The sequence below is a fragment of the Pristiophorus japonicus genome, unplaced genomic scaffold (genome assembly GCF_044704955.1).
Source record: "Pristiophorus japonicus isolate sPriJap1 unplaced genomic scaffold, sPriJap1.hap1 HAP1_SCAFFOLD_1376, whole genome shotgun sequence".
NCBI lineage: Eukaryota > Metazoa > Chordata > Chondrichthyes > Pristiophoridae > Pristiophorus > Pristiophorus japonicus.
This window is the reverse complement of record NW_027251046.1, coordinates 56017-68066: the sequence shown is the minus strand read 5'-3', so window position 1 is coordinate 68066 and position 12050 is coordinate 56017. Positions and strand designations below refer to the sequence as shown.

The following is a 12050-nucleotide window of genomic DNA, read 5'->3' as shown; positions in this document are numbered from 1 at the left end:
TAGGTAAGGAGACCAAAACTGCTCACAATACTCCGGGTGCGGTCTCACCAAGGCCCTGTATAACTGCAGTAAGACATCCCTGCTCCTGTGCTCAAACCCTCTTGCAATGAAGGCCAACATACCAGTTACCTTCCTAACTGCTTGCTGCTCCGGCATGTTTGCTTTCACTGACTGGTGCACAAGGACACCCTGGTCCCTCTGTACAGTGGAGAATTTTCCCAAGGTAGGGAGTTGCCCATCGCAAACCCCCCCCTCCCCCACTCCCTCCGCCTTGTCCCCATCACCGCCCCCTTTAAGGGGTGGACATTGGCCGTGGTGAGTTGTGACAATCCGGGGGGGGTCCGGTTCCCGGCCGAGTGCGCTGAACCACTGTCCCAGTGTCGCTGAGCCGCGTCCGGAGCGCGTCGGAAAGCGGGCCGTGGAATTCCGGCAACCGCCCTGCGCTCATCCCGAACCCCTGCCTGTCCCCCCCCCCGCCCCTCCCCCGCCACGGTTTTAACATGACGATTTCCCTCCCTCCCCCCTCCCCCCCCCCCCCTCACAGTCGAAGCGGAGCCCGGAAGAGACGCAGCCCGAGGAGGAGAAGGAGGAGGAGGTGTCGGACAAGATGGCCGCCCCGCCCCGGGAGCCGGAGATGGCGGCAGATGCCAAGCTGCAGCGCGCGGAGTCCGTCCAGGACCCGATGGGCAAGCGTCTGATCGAGGTGGAGAGAAACGTAAGGGTTCCGGACTTCGCACGGCGGGCATCTGGGCCGTTGTGGATTGAACGCGTGCGCCCTCTCCTTTCTTATTGACCAGCAACAGGCCTTCTACAGGGCATGAAAGGCCCCGTCGCCATGGGAACAGGAGCAGGCCCGTTCGGCCCCTCGGGCCTGTTACCATAGGAACAGGAGGAGGCCCATTCAGCCCCTACTCTACTTCCAAAAGTGGCCGTGGGATCTTTTAAAGCCACCTGAATGGGCAGACGGGGCCTCGGTTTAACATCTCATCCGACAGTGCGGTGCTCCCTCAGTACTGCCCCTCCGACATTGCGGTGCTCCCTCAGTACTGCCCCTCCGACAGTGCGGCGCTCCCTCAGTACTGCCCCTCCGACAGTGCGGGGCTCCCTCAGTACTGCCCCTCCGACAGTGCGGGGCTCCCTCAGTACTGCCCCTCCGACAGTGCGGGGCTCCCTCAGTACTGCCCCTCCGACAGTGCGGCGCTCCCTCAGTACTGCCCCTCCGACAGTGCGGCGCTCCCTCAGTACTGCCCCTCCGACAGTGCGGGGCTCCCTCAGTACTGCCCCTCCGACAGTGCGGGGCTCCCTCAGCACTGTCCCTCCGACAGTGCGGCGCTCCCTCAGTACTGCCCCTCCGACACTAAAGCGCTCCCTCAGTACTGCCCCTCCGACAGTGCGGGGCTCCCTCAGCACTGCCCCTCCGACAGTGCGGCGCTCCCTCAGCGCTGCCCCTCCGACAGTGCGGCACTCCCTCAGTACTGCCCCTCCGACAGTGCAGCGCTCCCTCAGTACTGCCCCTCCGACAGTGCGGCGCTCCCGCAGTACTGCCCCTCCGACAGTGCGGTGCTCCCTCAGTACTGCTCCTCCGACAGTGCGGCGCTCCCTCAGCACTGCCCCTCCGACAGTGCAGCGCTCCCTCAGTACTGCCCCTCCGACACTAAAGCGCTCCCTCAGTACTGCCCCTCCGACAGTGCGGCGCTCCCTCAGTACTGCCCCTCCGACACTAAAGCGCTCCCTCAGTACTGCCCCTCTGACAGTACGGCGCTCCCTCAGCGCTGCCCCTCCGACAGTGCGGCACTCCCTCAGTACTGCCCCTCCGACAGTGCAGCGCTCCCTCAGTACTTCCCCTCCGACACTAAAGCGCTCCCTCAGTACTGCCCCTCCGACAGTGCAGCGCTCCCTCAGTACTGCCCCTCTGACACTAAAGCGCTCCCTCAGTACTGCCCCTCCGACAGTGCGGCGCTCCCTCAGTACTGCCCCTCCGACAGTACGGCGCTCCCTCAGTACTGCCCCTCCGACACTAAAGCGCTCCCTCAGTACTGCCCCTCCGACAGTGCAGCGCTCCCTCAGTACTGCCCCTCCGACACTAAAGCGCTCCCTCAGTACTGCCCCTCCAACAACGCAGTATGGCGCTCCCTCAGTACTGCCCCTCCGACAGTGCGGCGCTCCCTCAGTACTGCCCCTCCGACAGTACGGCGCTCCCTCAGTACTGCCACTCCGACAGTGCGGCGCTCCCTCAGTACTGCCCCTCCGACACTAAAGCGCTCCCTCAGTACTGCCCCTCCGACAGTGCGGCGCTCCCTCAGCACTGCCGCTCCGACAGTGCGGCGCTCCCTCAGCACTGCCCCTCCGACAGTGCGGCGCTCCCTCAGTACTGCCCCTCCGACAGTGCGCCGCTCCCTCAGTACTGCCCCTCCGACACTAAAGCGCTCCCTCAGTACTGCCCCTCCAACAGTGCGGCACTCCCTCAGTACTGCCCCTCCGACAGTGCGGCGCTCCCTCAGTACTGCCCCTCCGACAGTGCGGCACTCCCTCAGTACTGCCCCTCCGACACTGCGGCGCTCCCTCAGTACTGCCCCTCCGACAGTGCGGCGCTCCCTCAGCACTGCCGCTCCGACAGTGCGGTGCTCCCTCAGTACTGCCCCTCCGACAGTGCGGCGCTCCCTCAGTACTGCCCCTCCGACAGTGCGGCGCTCCCTCAGTACTGCCCCTCCGACAGTACGGCGCTCCCTCAGTACTGCCCCTCCGACAGTGCGGCGCTCCCTCAGTACTGCCCCTCCGACAGTGCGGCGCTCCCTCAGCACTGCCCCTCCGACTGTGCAGCGCTCCCTCAGTACTGCCCCTCCGACACTAAAGCGCTCCCTCAGTACTGCCCCTCCGACAGTGCGGCGCTCCCTCAGTACTGCCCCTCCGACAGTGCGGCGCTCCCTCAGTACTGCCCCTCCGACAGTGCGGCGCTCCCTCAGTACTGCCCCTCTGACAGTGCGCCGCTCCCTCAGTACTGCCCCTCCGACAGTGCGGCGCTCCCTCAGTACTGCCCCTCCGACAGTGCGGCGCTCCCTCAGTACTGCCCCTCTGACAGTGCGCCGCTCCCTCAGTACTGCCCCTCCGACAGTGCGGCGCTCCCTCAGTACTGCCCCTCCGACACTAAAGCGCTCCCTCAGTACTGCCCCTCCAACAGTGCGGCACTCCCTCAGTACTGCCCCTCCGACAGTGCGGCACTCCCTCAGTACTGCCCCTCCGACAGTGCGGTGCTCCCTCAGTACTGCCCCTCCGACACTGCGGCGCTCTCTCAGTACTGCCCCTCCAACAGTACGGCGCTCTCTCAGTACTGCCCCTCCAACAGTACGGCGCTCCCTCAGTACTGCCCCTCCAACAGTGCGGCACTCCCTCAGTACTGCCCCTCCGACAGTGCGGCGCTCCCTCAGTACTGCCCCTCCGACAGTACGGCGCTCCCTCAGTACTGCCCCTCCGACAGTGCGGCGCTCCCTCAGTACCGCCCCTCCGACAGTGCGGCGCTCCCTCAGTACTGCCCCTCCGACAGTGCGGCGCTCCCTCAGTACTGCCCCTCCGACAGTGCGGCGCTCCCTCAGCACTGCCCCTCCGACAGTGTGGCGCTCCCTCAGTACTGCCCCTCCGACAGTGCGGCGTTCCCTCAGTACTGCCCCTCCGACAGTGCGGCGTTCCCTCAGTACTGCCCCTCCGACAGTGCGGCGCTCCCTCAGTACTGCCCCTCCGACAGTACGGCGCTCCCTCAGCACTGCCCCTCCGACAGTGCGGCACTCCCTCAGTAACGCCCCTCCGACAGTGCGGCGCTCCCTCAGTACTGCCCCTCCGACAGTGCGGCGCTCCCTCAGCACTGCCCCTCCGACAGTGTGGCGCTCCCTCAGTACTGCGCCTCCGACAGTGCGGCGTTCCCTCAGTACTGCCCCTCCGACAGTGCGGCGTTCCCTCAGTACTGCCCCTCCGACAGTGCGGCGCTCCCTCAGTACTGCCCCTCCGACAGTACGGCGCTCCCTCAGCACTGCCCCTCCGACAGTGCGGCACTCCCTCAGTAACGCCCCTCCGACAGTGCGGCACTCCCTCAGTACTGCCCCTCCGACAGTGCGGCACTCCCTCAGTACTGCCCCTCCGACAGTGCGGTGCTCCCTCAGTACTGCCCCTCCGACACTGCGGCGCTCTCTCAGTACTGCCCCTCCAACAGTACGGCGCTCTCTCAGTACTGCCCCTCCAACAGTACGGCGCTCCCTCAGTACTGCCCCTCCAACAGTGCGGCACTCCCTCAGTACCGCCCCTCCGACAGTGCGGCACTCCCTCAGTAACGCCCCTCCGACAGTGCGGCGCTCCCTCAGTACTGCCCCTCCGACAGTGCGGCGCTCCCTCAGCACTGCCCCTCCGACAGTGCGGCACTCCCTCAGTAACGCCCCTCCGACAGTGCGGCGCTCCCTCAGCACTGCCCCTCCGACAGTGCGGCACTCCCTCAGTACCGCCCCTCCGACAGTGCGGCACTCCCTCAGTACTGCCCCTCCGACAGTGCGGCGCTCCCTCAGCACTGCCCCTCCGACAGTGCAGCGCTCCCTCAGTACTGCCCCTCCGACACTAAAGCGCTCCCTCAGTACTGCCCCTCCAACAACGCAGTATGGCGCTCCCTCAGTACTGCCCCTCCGACAGTACGGCGCTCCCTCAGTACTGCCCCTCCGACAGTGCGGCGCTCCCTCAGTACTGCCCCTCCGACAGTACGGCGCTCCCTCAGTACTGCCCCTCCGACAGTACGGCGCTCCCTCAGTACTGCCCCTCCGACAGTGCGGTGCTCCCTCAGCACTGCCCCTCCGACAGTGCGGCGCTCCCTCAGTACTGCCCCTCCGACACTAAAGCGCTCCCTCAGTACTGCCCCTCCGACAGTGCGGCGCTCCCTCAGTACTGCCCCTCCGACACTAAAGCGCTCCCTCAGTACTGCCCCTCTGACAGTGCGGCGCTCCCTCAGCGCTGCCCCTCCGACAGTGCGGCACTCCCTCAGTACTGCCCCTCCGACAGTGCAGCGCTCCCTCAGTACTGCCCCTCCGACACTAAAGCGCTCCCTCAGTACTGCCCCTCCGACAGTGCGGCGCTCCCTCAGTACTGCCCCTCCGACAGTACGGCGCTCCCTCAGTACTGCCCCTCCGACAGTGCGGCGCTCCCTCAGTACTGCCCCTCCGACAGTACGGTGCTCCCTCAGTACTGCCCCTCCGACAGTGCGGCGCTCCCTCAGCACTGCCCCTCCGACAGTGCAGCGCTCCCTCAGTACTGCCCCTCCGACACTAAAGCGCTCCCTCAGTACTGCCCCTCTGACAGTGCGGGGCTCCCTCAGCACTGCCCCTCCGACAGTGCGGCGCTCCCTCAGCGCTGCCCCTCCGACAGTGCGGCACTCCCTCAGTACTGCCCCTCCGACAGTGCAGCGCTCCCTCAGTACTGCCCCTCCGACACTAAAGCGCTCCCTCAGTACTGCCCCTCCGACAGTGCGGTGCTCCCTCAGTACTGCCCCTCCGACAGTGCGGCGCTCCCTCAGCACTGCCCCTCCGACAGTGCGGCGCTCCCTCAGCGCTGCCCCTCCGACAGTGCGGCACTCCCTCAGTACTGCCCCTCCGACAGTGCAGCGCTCCCTCAGTACTGCCCCTCCGACACTAAAGCGCTCCCTCAGTACTGCCCCTCCGACATTGCGGCGCTCCCTCAGTACTGCCTCTCCGACAGTACGGCGCTCCCTCAGTACTGCCCCTCCGACAGTGCGGTGCTCCCTCAGTACTGCCCCTCCGACAGTGCGGCGCTCCCTCAGCACTGCCCCTCCGACAGTGCAGCGCTCACTCAGTACTGCCCCTCCGACACTAAAGCGCTCCCTCAGTACTGCCCCTCCAACAACGCAGTATGGCGCTCCCTCAGTACTGCCCCTCCGACAGTGCGGCGCTCCCTCAGTACTGCCCCTCCGACAGTGCGGCGCTCCCTCAGTACTGCCACTCCGACAGTGCGGCGCTCCCTCAGTACTGCCCCTCCGACAGTGCGGCGCTCCCTCAGTACTGCCCCTCCGACAGTGCGGCGCTCCCTCAGCACTGCCCCTCCGACTGTGCAGCGCTCCCTCAGTACTGCCCCTCCGACACTAAAGCGCTCCCTCAGTACTGCCCCTCCGACACTAAAGCGCTCCCTCAGTACTGCCCCTCCGACAGTGCGGCGCTCCCTCAGTACTGCCCCTCCGACACTAAAGCGCTCCCTCAGTACTGCCCCTCTGACAGTGCGGCGCTCCCTCAGCGCTGCCCCTCCGACAGTGCGGCACTCCCTCAGTACTGCCCCTCCGACAGTGCAGCGCTCCCTCAGTACTGCCCCTCCGACACTAAAGCGCTCCCTCAGTACTGCCCCTCCGACAGTGCGGCGCTCCCTCAGTACTGCCCCTCCGACAGTACGGCGCTCCCTCAGTACTGCCCCTCCGACAGTGCGGCGCTCCCTCAGCACTGCCCCTCCGACAGTGCAGCGCTCCCTCAGTACTGCCCCTCCGACACTAAAGCGCTCCCTCAGTACTGCCCCTCTGACAGTGCGGGGCTCCCTCAGCACTGCCCCTCCGACAGTGCGGCGCTCCCTCAGCGCTGCCCCTCCGACAGTGCGGCACTCCCTCAGTACTGCCCCTCCGACAGTGCAGCGCTCCCTCAGTACTGCCCCTCCGACACTAAAGCGCTCCCTCAGTACTGCCCCTCCGACAGTGCGGTGCTCCCTCAGTACTGCCCCTCCGACAGTGCGGCGCTCCCTCAGCACTGCCCCTCCGACAGTGCGGCGCTCCCTCAGCGCTGCCCCTCCGACAGTGCGGCACTCCCTCAGTACTGCCCCTCCGACAGTGCAGCGCTCCCTCAGTACTGCCCCTCCGACACTAAAGCGCTCCCTCAGTACTGCCCCTCCGACATTGCGGCGCTCCCTCAGTACTGCCTCTCCGACAGTACGGCGCTCCCTCAGTACTGCCCCTCCGACAGTGCGGTGCTCCCTCAGTACTGCCCCTCCGACAGTGCGGCGCTCCCTCAGCACTGCCCCTCCGACAGTGCAGCGCTCACTCAGTACTGCCCCTCCGACACTAAAGCGCTCCCTCAGTACTGCCCCTCCAACAACGCAGTATGGCGCTCCCTCAGTACTGCCCCTCCGACAGTGCGGCGCTCCCTCAGTACTGCCCCTCCGACAGTGCGGCGCTCCCTCAGTACTGCCACTCCGACAGTGCGGCGCTCCCTCAGTACTGCCCCTCCGACAGTGCGGCGCTCCCTCAGTACTGCCCCTCCGACAGTGCGGCGCTCCCTCAGCACTGCCCCTCCGACTGTGCAGCGCTCCCTCAGTACTGCCCCTCCGACACTAAAGCGCTCCCTCAGTACTGCCCCTCCGACAGTGCGGCGCTCCCTCAGTACTGCCCCTCCGACAGTGCGCCGCTCCCTCAGTACTGCCCCTCCGACACTAAAGCGCTCCCTCAGTACTGCCCCTCCAACAGTGCGGCACTCCCTCAGTACTGCCCCTCCGACAGTGCGGCACTCCCTCAGTACTGCCCCTCCGACAGTGCGGTGCTCCCTCAGTACCGCCCCTCCGACACTGCGGCGCTCCCTCAGTACTGCCCCTCCAACAGTACGGCGCTCTCTCAGTACTGCCCCTCCAACAGTACGGCGCTCCCTCAGTACTGCCCCTCCAACAGTGCGGGGCTCCCTCAGTACTGCCCATCCGACAGTACGGCGCTCCCTCAGTACCGCCCCTCCGACAGTGCGGCGCTCCCTCAGTACTGCCCCTCCGACAGTGCGGCGCTCCCTCAGTACCGCCCCTCCGACAGTGCGGCGCTCCCTCAGTACTGCCCCTCCGACAGTACGGCGCTCCCTCAGTACTGCCCCTCCGACAGTGCGGCGCTCCCTCAGTACTGCCCCTCCAACAGTACGGCACTCCCTCAGTACTGCCCCTCCGACAGTGCGGCGCTCCCTCAGTACTGCCCCTCCGACAGTGCGGCGCTCCCTCAGTACTGCCCCTCCGACAGTGCGGCGCTCCCTCAGTACTGCCCCTCCGACAGTGCGGCGCTCCCTCAGCACTGCCCCTCCGACAGTGCGACGCTCCCTCAGCACTGCCCCTCCGACAGTGCGGCGCTCCCTCAGCACTGCCCCTCCGACAGTGCGGCGCTCCCTCAGCACTGCCCCTCCGACAGTGCGGCGCTCCCTCAGTACTGCCCCTCCGACAGTGCGGCGCTCCCTCAGTACTGCCCCTCCGACAGTGCGGCGCTCCCTCAGCACTGCCCCTCCGACTGTGCAGCGCTCCCTCAGTACTGCCCCTCCGACACTAAAGCGCTCCCTCAGTACTGCCCCTCCGACAGTGCGGCGCTCCCTCAGTACTGCCCCTCCGACAGTGCGCCGCTCCCTCAGTACTGCCCCTCCGACACTAAAGCGCTCCCTCAGTACTGCCCCTCCAACAGTGCGGCACTCCCTCAGTACTGCCCCTCCGACAGTGCGGCACTCCCTCAGTACTGCCCCTCCGACAGTGCGGTGCTCCCTCAGTACCGCCCCTCCGACACTGCGGCGCTCCCTCAGTACTGCCCCTCCAACAGTACGGCGCTCTCTCAGTACTGCCCCTCCAACAGTACGGCGCTCCCTCAGTACTGCCCCTCCAACAGTGCGGGGCTCCCTCAGTACTGCCCATCCGACAGTACGGCGCTCCCTCAGTACCGCCCCTCCGACAGTGCGGCGCTCCCTCAGTACTGCCCCTCCGACAGTGCGGCGCTCCCTCAGTACCGCCCCTCCGACAGTGCGGCGCTCCCTCAGTACTGCCCCTCCGACAGTACGGCGCTCCCTCAGTACTGCCCCTCCGACAGTGCGGCGCTCCCTCAGTACTGCCCCTCCAACAGTACGGCACTCCCTCAGTACTGCCCCTCCGACAGTGCGGCGCTCCCTCAGTACTGCCCCTCCGACAGTGCGGCGCTCCCTCAGTACTGCCCCTCCGACAGTGCGGCGCTCCCTCAGTACTGCCCCTCCGACAGTGCGGCGCTCCCTCAGCACTGCCCCTCCGACAGTGCGACGCTCCCTCAGCACTGCCCCTCCGACAGTGCGGCGCTCCCTCAGCACTGCCCCTCCGACAGTGCGGCGCTCCCTCAGTACTGCCCCTCCGACAGTGCGGCGTTCCCTCAGTACTGCCCCTCCGACAGTGCGGCGCTCCCTCAGTACTGCCCCTCCGACAGTACGGCGCTCCCTCAGCACTGCCCCTCCGACAGTGCGGCACTCCCTCAGTACCGCCCCTCCGACAGTGCGGCGCTCCCTCAGCACTGCCCCTCCGACAGTGCGGCACTCCCTCAGCACTGCCCCTCCGACAGTGCGGCACTCCCTCAGTACTGCCCCTCCGACAGTGCGGCGCTCCCTCAGTACTGCCCCTCCGACAGTGCGGCACTCCCTCAGTACCGCCCCTCCGACAGTACGGCGCTCCCTCAGCACTGCACTGGGAGCATCGGGCCTGGATTGTGGGCCCAAGGAATGGAACGGGAATGGAACCTTCTGACTCTGGAGGGAGAGCGCGGCCCACTGGGACAAGAATGATTGATCAATATCTTCTTTTCAGAATGCGACCCTATTGGCCGAGAAGGGAGCCCTTAGTGACCACCTTAGGCAACTGGAGACACAAATCGACAATCTTCAGGCCCAGATCCTGATGCTGCAAAAACATACGGTGTCCCTGCAGGAACAAAACACCAGTCTACAAACTCTCAACACCAGGCTGCAGGTCAGTGCCAGGGCCCCGGGGGTCACAGGTCGGGACCCCAAACTGCAGAGTTCATTCCCCGCCAACACTGAACCTTTGCCCCCTTACCCTCCCTAACAGCACTGTGGGAGCACCTTCACCACACGGACTGCAGCGGTTCAAGAAGGCGGCTCACCTCCACCTGCTCAAGGGGCGATTAGGGACGGGCGATAAATGCTGGGCCTTGCCCGCGATTCCCACGTTCCCAGGAACCAATTAAAACAATTTTTAGCTCCGAGGAAAGATTGGATAGGCTGGGCCTGTTTTCCTTGGAACAGAGGAGGCTGAGGGGAGACCTGGTTGAGGTGTATAAAATTATGAGGGGCCTGGATAGAGTGGATAGGACGGACCTGTTTCCCTTGGCAGAGGGGGTCAACAACCAGGGGGCCGTAGAAACATAGAAATTTACCGCGCAGAAGTAGGCCATTTTGACCCATTGTGTCCGCACCATAGATTTAAAGTAACTGGGGGGAGGTTTAGAGGGGATTTGAGGGGAAATGTCTTCACCCAGAGGGTGGTGGGGGTCTGGGGCGGAACTCACTGCCTGAAAGGGTGGTAGAGGCAGCAGGCCCAGCGTGCAACACCGTCGGGGCGCGCGCCCCGGCAGGAGGCTTTGATTTCGCTCTCCGCTTGCTCCCGGGCATGGCAGGGCAGAAACCCTCGCCACATTTAAACAGTACCTGGATGTGCGCTTGTAACCTGCAGGGCTACGGACCGAGAGCTGGGAAAGTGGGGTTAGGCCGGACGGCTCTTGGTCGGCCGGCGCGGACACGAAGGGCCGAAACGGCCTCCTTCCGTGCCGTAAATTTTGGTGATTCTATGGGGGAGGGGGGCCGAAATAGCCCACCGCTGGACACGGGTGGGGGAAATCACCGTTTCCACGGGGACCATGGTTTCTGCCGTGTTTACCAGCGCGGTGAATGCCGTGACCTCTCGAGCGAAATTCCCAGCGGGTCAGAGGTCGGTCTCAACGGGGGCGGAAGTGAGGAGGGAGGGGGTGGGGGGTGGGGGGTGGTTGCGGGCGGAGCGGCCGCTGCTGTCACTCATCGGCGTAGCACTTATGACATCATCACGCCGCCGTCAACCCCCCTCCCCCTCTTCACTTGAAGGGGATGGCCCACTGGGCCATCAGGGAGGGTTTCAGCCCGGCCCAAGAGCGGGGGTAGGGGGGGGGGGGGGGGGGAGCTGTTTGCCAAACTGCCTGTTGGTGGCCCGGCAGGAGTCGGGGCGGGGGGGGGAGGGGAGGAGGAGAGATTAAAAAAAAAACATGGCGGCCGCAGCAGTGCGCAGACCCCTTTACTGGGCGCCGCCATTTTACACGGGCCACAGCATCGGCAGCAAAAAAGCCGCTTTTGGCGTCGCGTGTCCGGTGGGAGCAAGATTTTCTTGGGGGACTTTTGCCGTCGGCAGGGGAAAGGGTGGTGGGGGGGTGGGGGGGGGGGCGGGAGGGAGCATTGGCGGTGCGCGCAGGAGTATCATTTTCAAAATGCCGGCCGGCACGGGCAAAATTGGCGGCCGTTCCGCTCCGCTGGCCGGCCCAGCGATTTGCGGCGGTAACAGTAACAGGCCTTAAGGGGAGGTGCAGCAGGCAAGTGGTATGTTGGCCTTCATTGCGAGAGGGTTTGAGGACAGGAACAAGGAGGTCTTACTGCAGTTATACAGGGCCCTGGTGAGACCGCACCCGGGGTATTGTGAGCAGTTTTGGTCTCCTTACCTAAGGAAGGATATACTTGCCATGGAGGGAGTGCAGCGAAGGTTCACCAGACTGACTCCCGGGATGGCAGGACCGTCGTATGAGGAGAGATTGGGTCGACTGGGCCTGGGTTTAGACAGGTTGGATGCAGGAAGAATGTTCCCAATGTTGGGGAAGTCCAGAACCAGGGGACACAGTCTAAGGATAAGGGAGTAAGCCATTTAGGACCGAGATGAGGAGGAACTTCTTCACCCAGAGAGTGGTGAACCTGTGGAATTCTCTACCACAGAAAGTAGTTGAGGCCAATTCACTAAATATATTCAAAAAGGAGTTAGATGAAGTCCTTACTACTCGGGGGATCAAGGGGTCTGGCGAGAAAGCAGGAAGGGGGTACTGAAGTTGCATGTTCAGCCATGAACTCATTGAATGGCGGTGCAGGCTCGAAGGGCCGAATGGCCTACTCCTGCACCTATTTTCTATGTTTCTATGTATTCACTAGAGTTTAGAAGAATGAGAGGGGATCTGATGGAAACGTATAAAATACTGACTGGGTTGGATAGACTGGATGTGGGGAGGATGTTTCCCCCGGGGGCTGGGAAGTCTA

The 12050-nt window shown here is 64.8% G+C and overlaps 1 protein-coding gene across 1 annotated transcript in view; it reads left to right on the top strand.

The window, feature by feature from the left end:
• Positions 1 to 544: 544 nt before the first annotated feature.
• LOC139242562 (girdin-like) overlaps positions 545 to 12050 on the top strand; it is a gene marked incomplete at its 5' end in the record, with an annotated part of 39335 nt that continues 27829 nt past the window's right edge. The window contains 2 exons of the mRNA XM_070870422.1: positions 545 to 715; positions 9574 to 9735. Coding sequence (XP_070726523.1) covers positions 545 to 715; positions 9574 to 9735 — 333 coding nt within the window. The remainder of the gene's footprint in view (positions 716 to 9573; positions 9736 to 12050) is intronic.